Source organism: Myxocyprinus asiaticus, chromosome 9 (genome assembly GCF_019703515.2).
Source record: "Myxocyprinus asiaticus isolate MX2 ecotype Aquarium Trade chromosome 9, UBuf_Myxa_2, whole genome shotgun sequence".
NCBI classification, from domain to species: domain Eukaryota; kingdom Metazoa; phylum Chordata; class Actinopteri; order Cypriniformes; family Catostomidae; genus Myxocyprinus; species Myxocyprinus asiaticus.
This window is the reverse complement of record NC_059352.1, coordinates 53,145,637-53,169,794: the sequence shown is the minus strand read 5'-3', so window position 1 is coordinate 53,169,794 and position 24,158 is coordinate 53,145,637. Positions and strand designations below refer to the sequence as shown.

The 24,158-nt window shown below is 41.7% G+C and overlaps 1 protein-coding gene across 4 annotated transcripts in view; it reads right to left on the bottom strand.

Annotated features, from left to right (window-relative positions):
• Positions 1-23,233, bottom strand: part of LOC127446035 (methyl-CpG-binding domain protein 5-like) — a 28,270-nt gene extending 5,037 nt beyond the window's left edge. Inside the window, exons 1-8 of one of the 4 annotated variants that reach the window (XM_051706642.1) lie at positions 22,953-23,233; positions 22,167-22,296; positions 19,875-20,441; positions 19,601-19,703; positions 9,021-9,201; positions 6,533-8,653; positions 565-785; positions 1-474 (exon numbers count right to left, since the gene is read on the bottom strand). The exon at positions 1-474 is cut by the window's left edge and continues 633 nt beyond it. In XM_051706642.1, the coding sequence (XP_051562602.1) occupies positions 1-474; positions 565-785; positions 6,533-8,653; positions 9,021-9,201; positions 19,601-19,703; positions 19,875-19,981 (3,207 nt within the window). In that variant the 5' untranslated portion in view covers positions 19,982-20,441; positions 22,167-22,296; positions 22,953-23,233. Of the gene's footprint in view, positions 475-564; positions 786-6,532; positions 8,654-9,020; positions 9,202-18,539; positions 18,618-19,600; positions 19,704-19,874; positions 20,442-22,166; positions 22,297-22,952 lie in introns of those variants that run through there. The other 3 variants (XM_051706644.1, XM_051706643.1, XM_051706645.1) reach the window with 3 other exon arrangements.
• Positions 23,234-24,158: the final 925 nt, after the last annotated feature.

The following is a 24,158-nucleotide window of genomic DNA, read 5'->3' as shown; positions in this document are numbered from 1 at the left end:
ACTAGGGGAGCGGAAATACTGGTGTGCATCTACGTCATTAGGTGTGTTTTTACCCTGCTCAGAGCTCCTGCGCGTGTGGTTGGGGAGTTGCGGTCGAACACGCTGAGACTGGGACAGAGAGTCCGTCCCCTCAGAGCTGCGCGGGGCATGTATGACGGCATTGACGGCATGAGGTAGGCTGAGCGGCTGGCCGATTGAAGCCGTGAAGGCACTCATGGCACTGAGCGCAGGGACAGGGCTCGCCTGTGTGCTGCTGCTCACACCAGTGGTGATAGTCACGTGCATGCCTTTGCCTGCGGCATCCACCACCGCTCTGTAGATCGCATCCACAGACTCTGCCGAACTCTGACCTCCAGTGGCTCCTACAATGGAAATGTCGCCCTGACCCTGTAGCTTCTGCGGAGCCTCTCGGTACATCCCCGTGTCACCAGAATGAGAGGTGATGCCCGGCGGGCCGCTGTCAGTCATGCAGCCCTGAACACATTGCAAACAAATATCATGTTAATTAAAGAATACAAGTTATGCTGACATTAATAAATTATTTTACTGTGTTGAGTGAGTCACCTGATAATCCTGGTACAGGCAAGGCAAGCTGTTGGAGTTGGGAACGTTGTCTGTATAAGGAGCTGTTGAGAAGGAATGCCCCTGTCTTTGATATGGGTAGACCCTGTGAACGCCATGTAGTGCTGGATGCATCTGCTGCTGGTACACGTGCCCTGTGGCAGTCATGATGCCGCCCATCGGAGGAGCGTTACCTATGCTGCAGCTCTGAGATACAGGGTCACCTGTGGGCAGGAGAGACGATTGTATTAGCACAGAAGTGTCACCATCACCCGCTGCTAAAGGGGTCAAAAAACCTCTAAACTCTTTCTCACTGCGAACCAATACTGACTGATTGATTTACTAGCACTATATTTACTAAACTGCTCAGCACAGACAAACACAGAAATTCATAACACATAGAGAAAATGCAAATAATTGATGCTAGAAATATGAGCTCTCTCTTCACTTTAGCCAAAGACAGTCGTGTTCTGTGTCCAATTCAAGTTCAGATTCATGCACAAAACCTGGTATTTTTTGCATGATATGAGCAAGGATACCAGTAGGGATGAAACGAAAAATTTTCGTTGTCAAATAGTCGTTTGATCTTAACGTAACATAAGATCATATAAAACTCTAATGATTGCACACAAGAGCAGCACTGCAGCTCACGCCTGACTGAGGAGAGGAAGAAAACACATCTCACAGTCCAGACGCACTCTAAACTTTCCAAACAGCTTCAGGTGATGTCGATCACAAAGTATGAGGGAATTATAATGCAAAAATACCAAATAAGTAAATACAGAAGCACTCTTGTTGTGGAATAAGCAGAGCCGGAGCTGATGCTCAGCTTAAGTAAAACTTGCGTGTCGAGCGTCTTTAAAAGAAACACCTCGGCGTAACATCTTTAATGCGGTTCTATTTAATGCGTTTATCTTTATTAAAGTTCAAATAATAAGGAAACTGGCATTTCTCTGTGCGGTCAGCGCCTCTTCTATGAGTCGCATGCAGTGACCCAATCTAAGGGGGAGAGATTGAAACTGTATCCGGCTAATGCACACACTGTAACGGGACACTCATCCCTCGAGCGCACACACTTAATGCAGCTAGATTATAACGTGATGGCAACTTATTGAATCATAATATATGTCACTGTGCATTTCTTATCGTGAAGAAAATTGGCAATACGCAGCTTTATTAATAAGAGAGAGTTTGTTTAAGTTAAAGATGGATTGAAGTGAACAGAAAGGTGAGAGAGGGTAGTCTTCACCCCATTATACACCGCAACAAAATATATTTTTGATTTGTTTTTGTTTTGGCTTGTTTTCCAATATAAATATCTAAAACTCCTTTAAAACAACGTACATTTACTTTAGCAGATATACTGCAGAAGAATTGTTTATTTTTTTATCTGAGAATGTTGAATATAATATTACAAATACAAATATTTAAAAATCCTTTAAAAAAGATGCACTGACCTGAGAAGCAGCATATAAGATATTTAGTCTTGCTTTTAGAGAATCTTGAATATAAGTATATTTTGTCTTTAATGCACTCGCAGAAGTATATCCAAGTGAAAAAATACACTTATATACAAAATACACTTATATTTAAGATACATTCTCTTAAAGCAAGTCTAAATATCTTAAATGTTACTTCATGTAAACGTGTCTCAGTTCCTTCCTGAGCCTGTCTTACATTTTTTTCCTCTCTTCAAAAAATGTTTTCTCTCTTCAAATTTGTTTTTTCTCTTCAAAAATTTGTTTTTTCTCAAAAAAAACAAAACAAATATATATATATATATATAGTTTTATGAGTGATGTATATATAAAACACATTTAAAACAACACTTCTCTCTCCACTGCACCTCCCTGAGAGCCCTCAAAAACGGCCAAATAGCTGCCCCATTTTTTATTAAATAAATCTAAGTACCCCCGCCTTCTACATGACATTTCCTCTAATGCCGCCACCCTGCCCATCTCTGTGCACCACTCTTGAAATGGGGGCACTCCAGCTGACTTCCATCCCCTAAGAACAATGTGTCTGCTTATCATAACACTGGTCAGGACCCAATTTTTAATATATTTATCCCCTATATTAATGATCGCCCCATCTCCTAAAATACAGAGTTTGGGGCAAAATGAAATTTGAGTGCCCAATACGTCACACATAAAACTCTGAACCCTCAAACAAAATTCTTGAATCTTAACACACCCCCAAAAAACATGAGTTGTGTCTCCATCTTCTGATTGGCATGGCCAGCAGGTGGGTGTGTCTTTAAGACCAAGCCTATACAATCTAGAGGGGGTCCAATAGAATCGATGTAAAATGTCATGCCTCATGACCTTTTCCAAAAGCAGTAATCACCTCTCTCAGAGTATCTGCCGCTTTAGGGGGGTGTGAGCTACTCCCAAAAACAGTACAGAGCAGGTGGCGCAGCTGTAAATACCTAAAAGATCTGGGATCCCAAAATGTTGAACCGTATTTTCAAAACATCTCAACACTCCACTCTCATATAGGACACCGAGTGTAGTAACCCCCTCACGATCCACTCTAACCAGCAGAAAGGGGACTTATTAATACATAATTTAGGGTTCAGCCATGTGCTTGAGGCAACATTTAAATAAATGTCCGAATTAAACACTCTGGACACTTTTGTCCATACCGAGTGCAAATGAGAGATAATGGGTTGTAACTTAACTTCTCCGATTAGTTTAATAGAAAGGGTTTGCAATGGCGAAATAGGGGCAAGAACTTCCTGTTCAATACAAAACCAGGGAGGGGCTCTCTCAGGTGGAAGTGACCAATGAACCAAATATCTGAGACTGAATGCATAATAATAAAACAAAATCTTGATTAGGCCTAGCCCACCTTTATCAATCGGCCTATGTAACTTACTGAAATGTAATCTGGGACGTTTACCATTCCAAATGAAGGAAGACATAATTCTTTATATCGCAATGTTTACATGGAGCAAACTCCACCCACAGAAGTTCATCCACCTAGGAAAGTAGTCCAATCTCCAAAGGAGGGTATTCACACTTTACAGCCAAAACAATAAACAGGTTTTTACTTATTTATTCATGTAAGTGCTTTAACAAAATTATGAGCTTCATATTTCTGCTTCACCACCCTGGATGTCCTTTGCCCCATAGACTTCCATTATAAACAATTATTTTAATTAGCTTAATTTATTTGAAATTATTCTTTTGACTGTATTCCACAAATACTGCTGAAACACCTTAACTACTAAACTACTTAACTACTTATATATCCATTATACTGTATATAATACAAGACTAATACATGACAAAATACAAAACACTACTGCTTAGGTTAGAATTTAAAAAAAGAACAGTAAAGAAATTTTTGTGGAGAACATTTATTAAAGTCTTTTCATGGTCATGTCACTAGGTGAATTAGTTTGATGTTTATTAGGAACAGTACTGTTAAGTGTGTTTGTGTAGTTTAGGTAATAAACTGTGAAAAGCACCATGAATGATCATTTAGTGTTTAGCAAGTGATTGAACTCCACCTGCAAATGCATTCACGGCATCAACTGCATTAAATGCATGTGTTAAATGACAGTGTCATACAGTAAATGAAGGCTGTGTAGTGAATGAATGACGGCTTGGTCTGTGCGGACAGTGTGTATGATCTACTGTTGCCAGCGGCTGCTGGGGAGGTTGCCATGGAGACAGCAGCAAGATGATTGGTAGTGCTTTCCAAGGTATGATTCACACACACACACACACACACACACACAAACACACGATTGAACAGGTCAGGGAACCGGATGGGTGTGTAGGGAACAAAGCAAAGAAGCGTTTTTAAGGGTGTGTCAGTACAATCATACTTCGAGAGAACACATACAGAATTGAAGACTAAAGCTCATAGTAATGTCTTTGCTGGGTTAAAAATGCAGAAAGCAACAAAACAACTTTCAAGGATACAACCTCTCATTACAGTTCTTAGCCTGAAAATATCTTATGACCCATTCAGTAATTGACACATTATTCAATGAAAGTGGAGTCGCCTAATCTTTGATGGACACACATTACACGGAGGAAACAATCTTTTTTAATCTCAAGCACTTTTCATCAAAACAAGGCATATGCCAGGTATTCCAGTACTTACATTTCTAACCCTGACCCTAATTATCCTAAGCAACATACTGTATATAATAAAATATATCAAGCAGGCCGATTAATCAGCCGATAATTGTCTTTTTTAGATTATCGGCACTGTCCATTAACTATGCCCACTTAGCAAAATCAATAGAAGTGGCTGTTTCCCCTTGTGCAAGAACAAAAGATCTACTGTCTTTCTGTTACCATTAATATAACAAATTAGCAGAGTTTCAGATGTAAGCAGAGTAATTATGTTTAACATTAACAAAATGCTGTACGTATATCCAAAGACAGGGCGGGAAAGTTGGGCTGAATGGTGAGTCTCATCATTCAGATCACCAGAACTAAACAAGTCCATATAAATATATGAATTGAACAATAATGTACAAGGCTGTGCTACAATGTGAAAATTCCTGTAGTGACGTTGAAGGCCTTCTTTAGGTACAACATGCAGCTACTTACTGCTTATATAAACTGGTTAGCACATAATAAAAATAGGACACAAATTTTCATTAAAACATTATTGTAAACTAATTCATGAAGTGGCATCCTTTCCTGACATGTTAACTGCGATTAATAGTCGGTCTTTATTGGTGATGTGCAGTGATACACTGTAGCTAGATGAACAGGTGTTTCACATAATATAGCTGATACTATAGTGTAAATTTGAGCATGACTGGAATTCTGTGTTTACCAATCAGTATCCAGGACCATAATTATCCATTTCATAATATTTTATTATGAACTATTTGTAACCATAAAGAAGCAAATATATGGTTTGCTCTAATAATTTTTTTGTTCTTCGGAAAATATTAGTGACTAAAGACTCTGGTATACTTCATTTTTACACGTGTTGTTCCATCTCATGCACGGCTAAACACTGCCTTTCAAAGTATACTCTTTTGACCACAAGTGCATACAGATAAACTTAACGTATGTGCACTGCGACTGCTTTGTGATAATCTTTAGGACAGTCAATGGCAGAAGCATATGCAGATGACACACATAGACACGGATTGTCCTTGTGTCTAGAAAAACTGACGAAATTTGCATCAAACGCACTGTGTGCGAGACGTAGGAACACGAGTTCATTGCTGCATCAATTTTTATGACATTGGGACTATCAAAAAATTAGCATAATTTTTTAGTCCTATTAGGTGTCAGTATTGGCCAGTCCAGATGCCAAAAAGTCTAAATGTTATTGTTATCGGCAAAGAAACTCTTGGTTAGTAAACTCCTGATTGGCCTACGACCAGCTTCGACTTGGCTTTCGAGTCACTTTAAAATGAAAGTACACAAAACACTCACCTGTCTCCTGCAACCTCAAATCACTGACTGCTGCTAATGTGATGCATCACTGAGTGAAATGATATTAGCCAAAGAAGCATCTTGGTATGAGGGTGAGAGACAGGGAATGACCTGAACTGCACTGCTATCACTGTTCCATTAATGCTACTGTGGCTTTCTATGTGTTCAGATCAGCTGCCAAATTTATCCAGGTAATTATCAATGCAAAACAAGAGCTATGGTCATAAAACAGGCCAAAGACACAAATGTCAGCAGCTGATAATAAATGATTCATTTTTAATGTCAGTGTTATTAATGAAATTTATTTATTTATTTATTTTTTTTCAAAAGTCAAAATCTGACAGATCTGTGTTTGGGGTTTGTTTCAACATTTGAAATTAATATAATTTTATAAGCAGCTTATGATTACAATCTGTTCAATTTCATCCAAACACAAGATGGTCCAGCCCAACAATATTTCTCATTGGAAATCTGCGACATGATGTGACGTCAATCGCACCCACAGTCAATAAACAAAGTGTCAATACACGATCAATTACACAATGTTCTCTTACCTGTGTCAGTCATGGGTTGCGGGCAGCAGGCGTCACTATTTCCGGGCAGCATGAAGCTGACGTTTGGCTCGCCGTGCTGCTGAAAGTGAGCACTCGCATGTCCCATCACGTGGTTTCCGAGAGGAACTTGTCCGCTTTGGTTCATGGGCCCACAGTTCCCTATGGCATTAGTCTGCATCTGGTTCATCATGCTAGGAAACTGGCTCTGGGCAGCATGCACTGCAGACTCCACTCTGGGGCCGTGCATCACTTCTGTCTGGCCGTGCAATCGCTGTTGTAGCCGCACATTTTGAGAGGCAGCGCCAGTGGGCACGGCAACCTCGCCGAAGTGCGTCCGACTAGGACCTGCAAGGCCTGTGTTTCTGCCTCTGGTCATGTTAGAGCTGTGGTTGCTCAGAGATTGGAGTAAATGAGCCATTGATGTGTTTGGAGGCAGTCGAGATGTTTTTCTGATCTGCTCGGCTGAAGGGCAGGGCGTCCTCATTCCGGCCATGTCTGGCTTCAGCATGTTAAAAAAATTGTTCTCATGGTTGCCAGCATTTGGAGGATGCTTGCGTTTGCGCAGAGGGTCGCGCTGCTGCGCCATGAGCTTGTCTCGCAGGGCCGCACGCCCACTCTGACCCTCACCACTGGGCATTATCAAGGCAGGGTTGGGCGGCAACATGGGGTTTAATGTGTTATGCCCTTCAACGACCCTGTTAGCATCAGCCCCACCAAGAGGGCAAGATAGCCCAGCGGATGCCCCCACACCGCTCCCACTACTCACCACACCTCCTGTACATCCACCACCACTGCCGCCGCATCCAACTTGTTTGTTTTGATTTGCTAGCTGTGCTTTGGCGGCAGCTGACAGGAGACTGCTGGCGGGGAAAGAGGCAGCATTGTGTTGGTTGAGAATCTGGTTCAGTGGCATTCCCAGAAGCCCTGGGTGCTCCTTCTGCAGGGCGCTGCTGCCTGAGGCAGGCGGATACATGGGGTTGTGCTGACTGTTGAGGGTGCTACTCATCCCAGCAAGCAGCTGGTTGGGCATTTCTTTGTATTGGTGAAGAACTTCCGGCTTACCAGATGGGCTGGAAGGCAAAGCGGGTCTAGGCGAACTCATGGAGGACCTGGGCGAGCGTGGCGGGACCTTCATACTGCCACACAGAGGAATGGCAAAGCCCCCCTGCTCAGAGGAGGTGGACGAGGAGCGCGATCGCTGTGGAGACGCTTCCATACGACCCAAGACAGGCCCGGACATATGCACGGGGGAGGTGACCGGCGAAGGGGATATGGTGCTGGCTGCAACATGCTGAGTCCTCTGCATGTGACCCCCGTGGCCAACGGGCCCTGGTTTAACAGTGGGCAAAGGAAGGTTGCTTGGCAAAGGGACGATGGCGGGGGGGATGTTTACATTCATCATTGGTACCTGAGAGTGGGCGTTGGGCTGGAAATTGGATGGGATTGGTTTACTGGGAATAGGATCCAGGATGCCAAGAGGGTCTTTCTCAGAACTCACCTGTTTATTCTGCAGGGCACAGGGTGGGGGCAGAGGGGGGGCAGGAGCAGGTGGAGCTTTATGATGAAACACAGTTCTGCTGGAGTCCATGCTGGGTGGGTAGTTACACAGGGGCTTTTTCATGACAGGACTCTTGTTGGGGACTGGGGGGGAAAGAGGCATGTTTGTCCTTCCGGCCATGACGCAGGACGACTGTGCGGCAGGCGAGCTGTGCATCATGACGCCGGGAGAAGACAAAGGGATGCGGCGGTTGACGTGGAGAGCGCTGGGACTGCCGGTCCCTGGGAAGCTGCAGGGGTTGTTACGCACAAACCCATCCGGACTGCAAATAGCGTCTGTTCTTGGGGACAGAGGACCATCCCCGAATGGTTGTGAGGGGGGACTCAACATGACTCCATGTCCACTGCGGAATGGAGACTTGTGCCCCGGCTCCGTGCTGCCCAGCCTCTGCCTGGAGTATCCAGGATAAACGTCCTGCTGATGCGGGCCGCACAGATCCGGAGAAACGTGCCGCTGACCCACAGCCATCATCGCCTTGAACGGGTCCTTACATTCTGCCTGGCCCTCATGGGTTTTACTCCTTATTGCTCGAGGCTGTGTGGTAGGGGTCATGGAGGTCACACCTAGAGGGAAAGACAATCACTTTCAATCCTTTTGGGGGCAGAAATGGATTGTGATGGAACTGCCAATGCTGAATTAAATTAAAATCTGAAGGTAATAAAATATAGTGAAGATTTAACCATTTTTGTATAAATATTAACATTAATTAAAATCTCAAAGATACTTCAGGTAAATTGATTTACAAGCCTGTGAACCTCTGCAGTAATACATAGTGAAAATTTGCAAATCCGTAACTGTGAAATAAGCATGTAAAACCCTACAGTACATATCAGGTATGTGTTAGTTGATCACTACTCCATAAATCTAAATACTGATTTTACACAGAAATGCATTTTTTTTAACTTCTTGTTAGCAAATTAGACACCATACTTGTGCCTCCACCAGGACTGGGGAGTGTGAGGGAGGAAGGCGGCAGCTCCATGCTCTTGTGCAGTGTCGCCACTGCGATAAGCTTCCTCTTGTGGATGCAAAGCTTCGTAACATCCTCATCAGCCTTCACATCCTCTGCAGTCCTCTGCTTAACCACGGCACCAGGGTCAAAGTTAAAAACCTGAAAAAAACATAATTTTCTTGTTTCTTGTCAAACACTTGTCTGCCTAGTCGTGCCAAGCCAAACTAGAGTGTCTGCATACTGTCTGATCCACTTTACATGTTATTCTGGCAACAAGGCGCCCACATAGACAGGATGAGACCGGCTAACTGACATATAATGCGAGTCTCTATGAAAAGCTGTACAGACAACATTGTAGAAATTGGCTGAAAATGTGTGCAGACTTTGTGATCAGAATTTCTGTCTGTCCAAAAGTAATAAGTAAAGATTATTCACAGATATAACTCAGAAAACAACATAGAATACATAGTTCTGCTTTTGAATATCCACTTTACTTGCCACTAAGAAACTGTAGTGCTGTAGTTAAGTATTAAAGTATCTAATAACGGGTCAGACTGAAGATGGGTTTTATTGGTAGGGATTTGTGTTTTATTGTGTGCATTATATAAACTCTTGAAGTATTTAGATGTTGTCTTGTTTAATATTAAAACATGCTACTATTATTTTTTACACTTGATTCTTTCTAATCACCCCTCAGACTAGATCATGATAATACTGTTAATAATGTTAACTACTGTTAACTTGTCAAGCAGCTGAATTGCAATAGTTTGTGAGTGTCTCGTATGTTTTCTTCCTCGTTGAACAAATCAACAACACACTTGTCATCACTCCTGCAGTTTGAACAGAGATGTGTTTTATTTTATCTATCGTCTTGCTAGAGAACTCGCTTGTCTTTCGTGTTGTGATTCCATGTTTTTTTTACAATAGAGATGCTAAGTAGTTCTTCTCATTCGTGATGGGCGTAGGGCATACCAGCTTAAAAGTGCTTCGCGCCACCAATCGTACAGGAGTAAAATTGCTTGTTGATTAGCGCCACCTAATGTGAAGGCCTGAATGTGCTAACGGCGACCATTCACCTCATTTTTAATGTGAAAGCGCCATTCATCTGTGATTCGTTTTACATTATCGCGTTGCCTCTGTTGTGCAAAGGCCTTTAAGACTCCGATATACTTCCAGTGAAGTTCTTCTTCATTCAGGGATAAAAAGAAGTTCAAAACAGCTGAGCAACGGTACAGTGTTTGCGAACATTGACACTCGTCACACTCTGTGGGAGGCGTTTAGAGGAGCATTTATATATGAGGACGCTCAGTAAAACCTAAACTAATGTGACATTAAAATGTGTTATCAATGACTTTATGCCTCATTCTGAGTAGATTTCACACGAGGTCAGTAAAAGCTGTTTTAACCACTCGATGATGATTTAAAGTAATATACATGCAGTAGATAATGTTTGTCTTGTTTACATTCTGAATTCATGACGCTAATTTGTAACATGCTATACACGGCCATAATATGCACAGATTACACTCTGTTGTTGTAATTAATGATGACACTGATACAACTGCACAGATTGGTGTATAAAAGTGTGTTAATGGGAAGACTACAGACAAAAAGAATGATGATAGAGGCATATGTTACAATGGGCAGATGTGTGAATGGCTTTTACTGAAAAAAAATTTTCCTAAAAGTTTGCCCAGGCGAGCCTGTTGCGAAGCACCGAAACAAACTCAAAAACACCTTCTTTTTGGCCAGATTGTGTTCTAAATGACATCACATCCGTTCGTTCTTCGGTTTTGTATGAAGTATATTGGGGCCTTTTGACCCTATAACACATGTTCAAATGTTTTTTCCAATAATGAAAGAATTAAAACGTATAAGCGGGGGGTTCACATGACGCCATGCGAGAGGCAGACGTGTGAGACACGAGCTCTGTGAACTTTGCTATTTTTTTTATTATTTTCATGTTGTGATCTGGTGAGATTCGATTCACCCAGTTACATACTTGCTCTTTGAGGTAAACATGGCAAAGAAGTCAAAATCCTAAGACTCTGGAGACATTAAAAGACACTCATGTGTTCAAGCTGAGGCCTCTGGCGGGACTGCGAGACGGGGACTCGATTTGGACGGCGCGTCGGGAGATGAAATCCAGCGTCAACTGTCCAACATCTCGGTGATGCTGACGAAGGTTGTTGCAAGAGAGACAGAAGTTGAAAAACAAATTATTATTGTGAGTCATCGGAAAGGGAATTATCCGCTAATCCCCCACGTCCAAAACAGATTTGGAATTAATTTCAGAAAAACTGGAATATTTCAAAATATGAGCTGAAGGAATAACATACGAATTGTTGGAATTCCTGAGCATGAAGAGGGCAGAGATATGGTGAAATTCCTGGACGAGCTCTTCCTGAGTCTGCTCGACATAACAGGCCATAAGCTGGAAATCGAGCGAGCTCACTGAGTGCCAGCTCGGAGATCTGCTGAGGGAGACAGGCCCAGATCGATTCTGGCCAAATTTCTGAAATCATCCGATAAAGATCTTGTGTTGCGCCAGGCAAGGAGTAAAGGGAAGCTTTCTTGGAAGAACCATAATATTTTCTTGTTCCCGGACTTTGCGAATTCGACAAGAGAGAAACGTGATCGGTTCAAGGAATGTAAGAAACTCTTACACCAGCAGAAGATCACTTTTGCAATGATGTTCCCGGCCAAACTGAGAATAGAAACGAAGAATGGTCGCAAAGTATTTACATGTCCAAAGCAGGCACTCTCCTTCATAAATACATTGGAGTGAGTAAGCCATTTGATGTTTCTTATATTAGTGGACTGCCTCGTGGTTGAGAAACTCTATTATCTGAGAAAGCTGGGTGTCATTTTTGTTTCTTTTTGCACTGGCTCCACCTAGCGGCTGGAGTTTGTTTATGGCATGACTCCAAGAAACTTTTGCATTGAAGGAAGATTTTTTTTACACTGAAGTTCCCGGCCAGATCGAGAATGGACACTATGGATGACCACAAAATATCTACATGCTCACATAAAGGACGTCTTTTATAAAGTTGACGAGCTGAGTAAGTTATCGTTTTTTTTTTGTTTTGTTTTTTTTGCATGGCCTCCGAGTTAGTTTGGCTCTTGATCATCCGAGGAACCGGGATGCCAGTTTTGTTTTTCGTACTGGCTCCGCCTAGCGGCTGGAGCTTGTTTTGTGGAATTACACTACTTCGGGACAGTTGTGGTTAAATCTGTTCGCTCTTTGTGCTTATGCCTCCTAGTAGAATGATTACCTCATCTGCTGTACTCATAACAGCAGGCTCACTGAACAATTGTTTGTCTGTCTGAGGAAATTGAACGGCTTTATATCAGCTGGAGTTTATTTTGTGGAGGAACACACCTTCGAGACAGTTCTGTGAATAAATCTACATGTTTTTTCTGTTATTCTGCCTGTTGGCTGGGGTCTGTTTTACAAAGTATTTTCTGTTATGTAATTTTGCCTCACAAAATTTGTGCAGAAACACCGGACTTGAATAATCCTATGGCAAAGATGTCGCGGGGGTTCTCGCATGCGTACATTGACTCTTTGAGTTTAGAGGGATTGAGGCCGGTTGGCGCTGTCGTGCGGGGGGTTAATGCGCACGTTTTTGTTTTTTGTTTGTTTTGTTCGGGGGGAAGTTTGGGGTTTGATTGTTGCATTAATGGGGAATGTGGTCTGTGTAATCTTGTTTTTGACACACAATATATTTATGTTAATATGAATAAGTTGTCTCTCTCCATGTGGAATGTAAATGGGTTGGGGCACCCTATAAAAAGAAGGAAGGTTATTTCTTTTCTTAAACGTAAGAAATATGATATTGTATTTCTTCAAGAAACACATCTTTCCCCGCAGGAAGCTGAAAAATTTGGGAAGATATGGGGTGGACATGTTTTCTTTAGTGCTGGCTCGAGTAAGAGCAGGGGAGTCATTACATTAATAAGTAAACATCTACAATTCAAATGTCTCAAACAGATTAATGATAAATTAGGAAGAGTCATTATTGTTTTAGCTGAAATTCAGGGGCAAAGTTTGATTTTGGCTAATATTTACACACCTAACGCTGATGATCAGGGCTTTTTTATAGATCTTGAAGGGATGTTGCAAGCCGCTGGCACCCTTCATGATATCATATTGGGAGGAGACTTTAATCTTTTGATGGACTCAGTCCTTGATCATAGTGAAGCAAAAGTGTGTAAACCCCCTAAAGCCACATTGATGCTTCACAGGATGTGTAAAAATCTTGGTCTTACAGATATTTGGAGACTTTTGAACCCATCTGGTAGGGACTGTAAATTTTTTTCATCAGTTCATAAGATTTACTCTAGAATAGATTTTTTTTTTAATATATCTAAGTCCCTCATTTCATCTGTTGTTGATTGCTCAATTGGAAATATCTTAGTCTCAGATCACGTCCTGGTGAACTTAGAGATCTTGCCACATACAGAGAAAAAGAAATCATATAGTTGGCGCTTTAATGTATCCCTTTTGCAAAATCCTGATTTCCAACAAATGTTAAAGACAGAAATCAATGTTTATATGGAGACCAACTGGTCCTCAGTATCTTCTGTGGGTGTGGCTTGGGAGGCACTTAAGGCGTTTCTTAGGGGTCGGATCATACAGTATGCCTCATTCACCAAAAAATCCAAAGCACGAGAACTCGTGGAGTTGGAAGAGAATATTAAAAGTGCTGAGGCAGAGCTGAAGTGCAGAATGTCATCTGATGGTCTCAGAGAATTGACCCGATTGAAATACAGATATAATACTATTTTGTCACAGAAAGTGGAGTTTTGGTTATTCAGGGCAAGACAGTCATACTTTTGAGTCGGGGGACAAAACAGGGAAGCTTTTGACTAGATATATAAAGCAGAGAGAGTCTTTTTCTATCATTCCCTCAGTGAAATCTGATGGTGGTGAAATTTTTACCTCAGCCACTGATATTAATAATGCTTTTAAAGAATTCTATCTTGATCTCTATAGTTCCACGTCTTCGTCTACTGATGAAGATATTAGAAACTTTGTGGAACCATTAGAACTTCCTAAACTGACGATTGAGTAAAAAAAACTCTCTTGATTCTGAGATAACCCTGGAGGAGCTTGATGAGGTAATTAAGTCCCTGCCTACTGGCAATGCTCCGGATGGTTTTGCCACTGAGTTTTTTAGATGGTTTTGCCACTGAGTTTTTTAGATCTTATGCTACAGAACTGGCTCCACTTTTGTTAGAAGTTTATACGTAATCATTAAAGAATGGAAAGCTTCCGCCAACCATGACACAAGCCCGGATCAATCTGATTCTTAAAAAAGACAAAGATCCAAAAGAATGTAAAAGTTACCGTCCAATTTCCCTGATCCAACTAGATGTTAAAATATTGTCAAACATTCTGGCTAACCGATATAGTAAAGTTATGACATCTCTTATACATATTGATCAGGTGGGGTTTATTCGGGGTCGTAGCTCTTCTGATAACATCAGGCGTTTCATCAATATCCTGTGGTCAGTGGTGAATGATCAGACTCCGGTCACTGCCATCTCACTTGATGTCGAAAAGGCATTTGATATGGTAGAATTGGATTATCTTTTTAAGATTTTGGAAATGTATGGGTTCGGGAGTACGTTTATTGGTTGGATCAAGTTACTTTATTGACACCCTGTAGCAGCGGTACAAACAAACTGATTAATTTCAGATTATTTTACTCTGGATAGGGGCACCCGGCAGGGTTGCCCTCTTTCCCCATTATTGTTCTGTCTTGCCCTGGAACCATTAGCAGCCGCGATAAGAAAGGAGGATGATTTTCTAGGGGTGGCGGCGGGAGGTGTGGCGCATATGCTTCTGCTTTATGCAGATTATATTTTACTATTCGTCTCCGACCCCACTAGATCTATGCCTTGCCTCCACAGAATTATTAATTCCTTTTCCAAATTCTCAGGATACAAAGCCAACTGGTTTAAATCCGAAGCTTTGGCTCTGACAGTGTACTGTCCAGTAACGGCTTTCCAGCCGGGTACCTTCCAGTGGCCCAAACAGGGCATTAAATATTTGGGCATTTTATTCCCAACAAATTTGTCTGATTTAGTTAGAGTTAATTTTGACCCTTTAATAAAAAGATTTTTGAGTGATGTGGGCAGGTGGGCTTCATTACATTTATCGATGATTGGGAAGGTTAATGTTATTAAAATGAATTGTATTCCAAAATTCAACTACCTGTTACAATCTCTCCCTTTAGATGTCCCCCTCTCTTATTTCAAGCAATTTGATAGCATAGCGAAGTCCTTAATTTGGAGTGGTAAGCGCCCCAGATTACATTTCAGTAAGTTACATAGGCTGATTGATAAAGGTGAGCTAGGCCTACCCAAGATTTTGTTTTATTACTATGTGTTCAGTCTCAGACAATTGGCTCATTGGTCGCTTCCACCTGAGAGAGCCCCTCCCTGGTTTTGTATTGAACAGGAAGTTCTTTCCCCTATTTTGCCATTGCAAAGCCTTTCTATCAAACTAAATAGAGAAGTTAAATCACACCCCGTTATTTCGCATTTGCACTCAGTATGGACAAAAATGTCCAGAGTGTTTAATTCAGATATTTATCTAAATGTTGCCTCGAGCCTATGGCTGAACCCCAAACTATGCATTAATAAGTCCCCTTTTTGTTGGTCAGAGTGGACTGCGAGGGGGGTTAATTCAGTCGGTGATCTATATGAGAGCGGTATGATGAGATCCTTTGAAAATCTGGTTCAATATTTTGGGATCCCCAGATATCAGTTTTTTAGGTATCTTCAGTTAAGCCATTTGCTCTGTACTATTTTTGGGAGTAGCATACACCCCCCTAAAGCAGCAGATACTCTAGGAGAGGTGATTTCTGCTTTTGGAAAGGGCCATGAGGCATCAGTGTATTACTCCCTGTTAATTCAGAGTCTGGGGGACGGAGTCTCAACCACTCTCAAGAGATTATGGGAGAAAGATTTAAACCTGGAACTGGAGGAGAGAGAATGGGCTAGGATTTTTAAAAAACTGCATCAAGAGATGCAAGGGTGCACCTTATACAATTCAAGATTTTACATCGGTTCTATTGGACCCCTTCTAAATTGTATAGGCTTGGTCTTAAAAACACACCCACCAGCTGGCAATGCCAATCAGAGGATGGAGACACAGCCCATGTTTTATAGTGGTGTGCTGAGATTCAGGAATTTTGGTTGAAGGTACAGAGTGTTCTGTGTGACGTGTTGGGCATTCGGATTTTGTTTTGCCCCAGACTCTGTGTTTTGGGTGATGGGGCGGTCATCGACGTAGGTGACAAATACATAAACAATTGGGTCCTCACCAGTGCGATGATAGGCAGGCAGATTGTTTTAAGGGGTTGGAAGTCGGTGGGAGCACCCTCAATTCGGGAGTGGTGCGAGGAGATGGGAAGGGTGGCAGCCTTCGAAGAGGTAACATGTAGAAGGCTGGGGATATGGGATTCTTTTATTGGGAAATGGGGTAGATATTTGATGTTTTTGTGGGGCTCTCGCTGTGGGTCTGTGGAGAGAGAGGTATAGTTTAGAGTTGTATGTTTATTATATGTGTATGTATATGTGTGTGTATATATATATATATATATATATATATATATATATATATAATTTTATTCTCTGTATATGCATGTACTTATGAAGGACCACTGGGATGTTCATTTGGGGTCGGGTGGGGTTCTTGATTGGGGAGGGGAAGTAGTGGGAGTTAATGTTGAGTCATTGTATATATGTTGTTTTTCTTTGTTTTGAAAAATTAATAAAAATGTTAATCACAAAAAAAAAAAACGTATAAGCGATAGGGCTGGGCGATATGTCTTAAATTATATCTCAATATTTTTCAGCAAATTTACAATATTCGATATATATATCTCAATAATTGTATTTGCTCTAAAATGTGCATGCACACAGATCAGCGCGTCACTGGTTTGTTCTGAAACACACACAGACCGTGTTTATCTGTCTTTAAGACAGCCCTAATAAGCGATTTACAAAATCCCCAAAAAGAACTCAGTCAAGGCAATCATCAGCCACTTTTCCACCATCGGACCAAATGAGGCGTGCCTGTGCGTGCCAGGGCCAATTGTGTTCCCACTCTCACTTCCGGGGCTTCCTCAGGGCCAATGGCCAAGCATCCTGGCCTGCCGATTTCCCTTGGGCCTTTGGCCTGCCTTTTTAAGCCAAAGATGGCCAACTGGTGATTGAGGCCGGGTCAGTGTCAAAGGCGGAGTTTAGAGTCAGGTCAGAGGTTTCAGCACAAAGACATTCATTTCACCAATTTTTCATATCTAGCTACCAGCTAACCTCAACAGATCAATGGAGAATGGAGAATCGTCAATACTGGTCAATAGGCAAAATCAGGGCTCTTGTGAATATTTAAGATGATGAAAATATGCAACGTCAGATCAACGGCATCTGCCAAACGAAGACATCATTAAGTATATTGTCACCGAACTCGCCAAGTTGTGTATCCAGCGCACAATGGTACAGGTTCGGGAATTTTTTTTTTTTTAATTGCTGGCACAGTATAAATCTGTGTTCATTTTGGAGGGTTAGCTAGACTCCAGAGTCTGATACCTCAGCTTAAGTTTCCCTCTTGCTTGTGAAATGGGCGGGGTGTGTGACGTTGGCACCAGGGCGGGGCTATTGGCCTGATGAATGGAATGCAGATCAATTTTGGTCTCGCAACTCGAGGTTCGAGGCTATTGGCCCCAGCTGACCAGTTGATAGCCCTGGCTCACACAGGCCAGATAGTGGAAAAGTGGCTTTTGATAGTTATATATCCCAATTTATGTTAAGCATGCAATAAAATTACTACTTGTTCGACTTAAATAATTGAAAACTTAACAAAACTGCCACACTGTTTCTCCTAAATACTTATCAGGCATACAGATTTGATGATAAAATAATGCTACATAAACCTGACAACACTGAAAATAATCCAGACTAACACAAACTGTGAATGTGAAGGGTTAATAAATCTGTATCCAGCTTTAGATAGAGGGTCAGCCCTGTGGTTCTCCGGTCTAGACTCGGCGCTTCAGTGCGCATCCTGTGTCAGGAAATAAGGGATGTTCACCGGGTGGGAAGTCAACCGGGCAAGGGGGTCTCCCTCGATCGTTAAACACGGGACAATGGGTGTCCTGATGCTTCAGTTTCATCCAAAATACGGGATGTTCTCTCTAGCACGAGCAGTTGAGATAGCTGGCAGCCTTACTAACGTACACTACACCATTGTCTTTCATTGCACACTGCACTACGTGTTCTTCTTACATAGTAAAATTATTTTATCTCACATTAATATTTCGTGAGATTATGCATTTCTTTGTTAATTAACCATGTAATAAGTACGATCCGCTCCACGTTGGAGTCTTGATCATGGTTTATTTTGCGCTAAAACCATCCGACTACACAATTCCTTACATATTAAACAAACAGACAGAAATAATAGTATTAAATTAGTGACTCACCCCAGCATTACTGTCGTTGGCACTGCAGCATCTTTCAATACAAGTTTCTTTGCAAAGTCTCAATCACAATAGTTCAAAAGAATCCTTAAAGAAATGTGCTGAACAAAACATATAATCCCACACTGATCGATCAGGAACTTCGTTTGAATAAGCCACTCATTCATTGGGATCCTTCGGAAAGTGATGCAGAGATGCAGTTCTTCCACAACCAGGAACACAACAATGTTTCTTGACATCTTAATCTTTTCAATGGTTGAGAGCAAACTACAATAACAATGGTACCACTTTCAGTGTTGAAGTACATCATTCGCTCTCCTTTCACCATGACGATTGCATATGTTGTGGAGGCGGGGCTATTCAAATGAACACCACATTGTGACATCACTAAGTAGCCGATTTCAAAACGAGTCTTTTTTGCAGAGCAGAAACAATAAATGCTCTTTTTGGGCTGAAGAGGAAGTTTTGATTTCTGAATCTTACAGTATGTTTTTGTAGTACAATGATCTCTTACATGTCAAAATATCAAGGAAAATTTGATTCCTCATGTCATAACTATTTAAATCAAAGGCACAAAAGATAGATATTGATTGGACGAGAGGTTCGAAAAACATAATTTCTGGTCCCACCCGGATGCTGTGCTTCTTTGGGAGTCTATGGGAGCTTTGAGCACTTTTTGCATTGAATCTGAATCTGATTACCAGCCGCTATCGATAAGTGAATAGGTGGTAAGTGGTAAAAGAACAGGATTGTGGGTGTGCCATCTGAGGCTAAAACTAAAATCTGCCTGAGCTTCAACTTTAAAAAGAAAATGTCAATTAAATTTACATTAATCAAGGAATTGTAAATGAATATATGAAATAGTGCAGACAGTAGAATTGAGTGTAGAATCTAAAACATCTAATAATAGTGTGTGAAGTCTAATTATTAATTAGGATGTAAAAATCTGTCTGATGTGGCTTGAGGAGAGAAGTCCCTCATCAGACTGCAGATTGCATGTATATTGTGTAAATAAATTGTGCAGTCAATACTGTTGTATAATGCTCTAAAACATCGGCACTGACCTTGTGCAGGATGAGAGGACATTCCAGACCACATTTACATGTGCCGTCAGTCAACAGGTAAGACTTCACCTGCTCAAGGCAGGAAAGCACTGATCCGCTTGGACTACACAACACACACACACCAGATACAGTTAATTACAGTAAATAAGTCTAATTAAGCTATTCATTTATATCAAAACACTTGTTTGAAGGGTTATATAAAAACGAATTAATTTAATGTTTGTAAAGAAAACTCTGATTTAATGATGCAGCGAGTGTGAATGGCCATCTATACCTGATATAAATGACCCCTGAGGTCTCGACCTTTCGTTGCCAGCCGATGGGCACCTGGGCGAGCTGACCTCTGCCCTCCACCACCTCTCGTTCTTTTCCGCCATTCATGTTTCTGGATCGGTGCAAACTCCTCGCAAGATCACGCACTCAGTCTCGTGCCAGGGACGTCCCGACACAAAGTCTCATACTGACACTCAGAGAGGGAAGACTACAACTGTCCTGAATGCCAGGAGCGTCACGAGCCGGACTCACAGTACAGACCAGCCACCGGCAGGACGCATAACTTTACCACTAAACGCAGACAGGAACGTCGCTGCAGGCGTCTGACCAATCAGAGCCATTGAAGAGAGTCTGACAGTGCTTCTGAGCTGCACATGAAAACACGTCAAACACTAAACGCATGGAAACAGTTGCAGCCGCAGCATGCACAGAGAGCCATCCGGGTCACGTGACGTGTCTTTAAAGAGGAGAACACAAGACATGATCTTCAAACAGATCTGTAGATGTTCATCATAAACCAGATCTCACTCCAAACCGTTGAGCTGCAGAGCTCGCAAAATCATGATTCCTAAAAGACAGAAAGACAAACTATTAAAATGTGACACGTAAAGAACAAGCAGAGAGTTTATGAAATGATAAAGAAATGTTTTTGTAGAGGTAACAGTGTTCAGAGCAAACGATCTCACACACAGAGTTTACTAATTCTTCACTGTTGCACTAACACTGAACACAAAAGCACATTAAACCCTTTATTATTAAAAAACTGCACATTCAGGTGGACTGGGTATCTCAGTGAGTATTGATGCTGACTATCACCCCTGGAGTCACGAGTTCGAATCCAGGGTGTGCTGAGTGACTCCAGCCAGGTCTCCTAAGCAACCAAATTGGCCCGGTTGCTAGGGAGGGTAGAGTCACATGGGGTAACCTCCTCGTGGTCGTGATTAGTGGTTCTCGCTCTCAATGGGGCGTGTGGTAAGTTGTGTGTGGATCGTGGAGAGTAGCATGAGTCTCCACATGCTGTGAGTCTCCGCGGTGTCATGCACAACGAGTCACGTGATAAGATGCACGGATTGACGGTCTCAGAAGCGGAGGCAACTGAGACTTGTCCTCCACCACCCGGATTGAGGTGAGTAACAGCGCCACCACGAGGACCTACTAAGTAGTGGGAATTGGGCATTCCAAATTGGGAGAAAAGGGGATAAAAGAAAAAATAAAAGAAATCTAGAAACATGTTCACGCTGCAGTTAAATCCAGAGTCACTCCTCTTCTGAGTGTTTAATCTGGATCGGTTTACACACAGTTTAATTATTTACAGGAGTGACACTCATTTTACAACACAATTCACTCCTGAAACGACATTATATCTGTGTAGTGTGAACAGAACTGAACTAGTGGTTTATAACACACACATTACAGTCCAGAAGAACATTCTGTTTAACAAGTAGAAACAAAACCTGACATTAATACTAATAATAATCTCTTTGGTAGCTAATATTTCTTCTGTTAAAAATTGTTAGGATCCATATTTTTGTGTTTACAGACGCTAGATACATCAACTATCGCAATTATGGGAGTGACTTAAGAACTATAAGAATAACAAACCAGGTCCAACATTTCAGAAATCCACCACCCATTGTGCTTTCAACAGACACGTTTTGTAAATCACGTGGAAAGAGACAAGTCACTAACATACAGCCCAGACAAATGTGAACGCAACATGACATTAAAGATGTCAGTGACCATAGAGTGTCCTGATAAACCACAAATATGACTGTTAGTTCACATATCAAAGCAAAATCATTTACAGCTCCATATTCACCAGTGAATGTCTACACAACACTCGACAACATATGATGATACACAAGATGTATTGATCAGTAACTGAGTGTATGAAGTAAATAAGACCAGAACATGAGAGTGTGTGTGTGTGTGCGCGTGTGAGTTTCTGTGTGTCTGTGTCTGAGTGTGTGTGTGTGTGTTGGATGAGACCAAATATTATTTAGCAGAGATGGGCCACTTCTATTAAAATTAATGTGAGAAATTGGAACACCCAACCAAGGAGCTCTGAGCGCCCAACAGTCAACGGATGTAGAAAGGAAGTCCCGCCTTACAGGTAAATGAGCCAATCACCTTTTAGATACAGACATCACCTGTCAGTCAACTCTAGAACACACATGCGCATTAGCTGCATAAGCCGGGAACATTTAGTTTTTTAGTGTAATATGAGGTAAAGAATGTCGTCAGATTTTATTGCTGATTTGAAATATGTTCTTTGATCTTAATCTTGACCAACCGTTTTTGAGATTTTGGTCTTTCCTCATTCAAGTAGATAGGAGCTGCACTGGCATGACTGGAAATATCCTCCCGAGAGTGGACTGACTTGATAGAGACTTTGGTGATACACCAAGTGAGCTGCTGTTCACCTGTTTCACACATGCAGCACAAATAACATGATTATGAGATGAATGTGTCCAGTTTAATATTTCCCATCATGTCCGTCAGTGATTTTTAGTTATAAATACTGAATCAATCAATCAATGTTGTCAGACTGGTATATGAGTGACAGCTGTACAGCGTGACAGAAAAATCCGAAAATAAACAGATATTACATCATTTTCATAGTTTTCAAATGATCTGATTCACACATGAAAATGATGACCATAAAATGAAACAACATCAGACTGATTGATGAAAAGTAAATGACTGATGAATGTTCAGCTCACACTCGTGTTTCACTATTATTTGTGTATAATCATAATTATGAGATATATCACATAAACAAACAGTTATTTCTGCTGTTGCAAACAGTAATCCAGCGCACATAAATGATCTGCTGGGCCAAAGCTAAAGTTTATCCGAGATGAACCCGAACCAGATCAGACCAGCAGCACACAGGCGGGTTCGGTTCGGGCTCACTGTGCCTGCGCTTGAATCCGAGCGCACGCACGCACACGCGCGCGCACACACGCACACACACACACACACACACACACACACACACCATTAATAAACACACACAGTCAGTGCTAACTGCTAACCGAACATACACACTCGCATCTAACGCGCCGCACACACATACCTGCTCGTGTGCGGGCCGGAAACACTCTTTCAGCGGATTTACACTCAAATGTGTCGCTGCGGCCGAAGCGCAGCAGCAGCGGCTCGATCTACCTCATAACAGCTCCCTCACGCCGCATTTCTGTTCGCTGGAAGCTCCCGGGCGCCTGATACCGGAGGAAAAGTCGCTTCGGGTGAGTTTTACATCGACTCTGAGCGGATAAAAATAAAAACAAACGGCAGAAAATATGAACATCCGCGGCTCTGTCTGCGCTCGAGATGGAAAGATGGAGCTTCGCTCTGCGCATGCGCACCCACTGAGACCACAATGCACCGGGGCATGATGGGACACACGAATGACACACACAAGAGTTCAGTGTGCACTCTGTAGTGTGTGTGGGTGTGGGTGTGTGTGTGTGTGTGTAGTGTGATTATTAATAGTGTATGTGTATGTAGTGTGTGTGTAGTGTGTTTATTAATGGTGTGTGTGAATGTAGTGTGTTTATTAATGGTGTGTTTGTGTGTGTGTGTGTGTGTGTGTGTGTGTGTAGTGTGTTTATTAATGGCGTGTGTGTGTGTGTGTGTGTAGTGTGTTTATTAATGGTGTGTGTTTGTGTGTGTGTAGTGTGTTCATTAATGGTATATTTGTGTGTAGTGTGTTTATTAATGGCGTGTGTGTGTAGTGTGTTTATTAATGGTGTGTGTGTGGTGTGTTTATTAATAGTATGTGTGTGTGTAGTGTGTTTATTAATGGTGTGTGTGTGTGTAGTGTGTTTATAAATAGTGTGTGTGTAGTGTGTTTATTAATAGTATGTGTGTGTGTAGTGTGTTTATTAATGGTGTGTGTGTGTGTAGTGTGTTTATAAATAGTGTGTGTGTAGTGTGTTTATTAATGGTGTGTGTGTGTAGTGTGTTTATTAATGGTGTGTGTGTGTGTAGTGTGTTTATAAATAGTGTGTGTGTAGTGTGTTTATTAATGGTGTGTGTGTGTAGTGTAGTGTGTTTATTAATGGTGTGTAGTGTGTTTATTAATAGTGTGTGTGTGTGTAGTGTGTTTATTAATGGTGTGTGTGTGTAATGTGTTTATTAATGGTGTGTGTGTAGTGTGTTTATTAATGGTGTGTAGTGTGTTTATTAATAGTGTGTGTGTGTGTAGTGTGTTTATTAATGGTGTGTAGTGTGTTTATTAATAGTGTGTGTGTGTGTAGTGTGTGTAGTGTGTTTATTA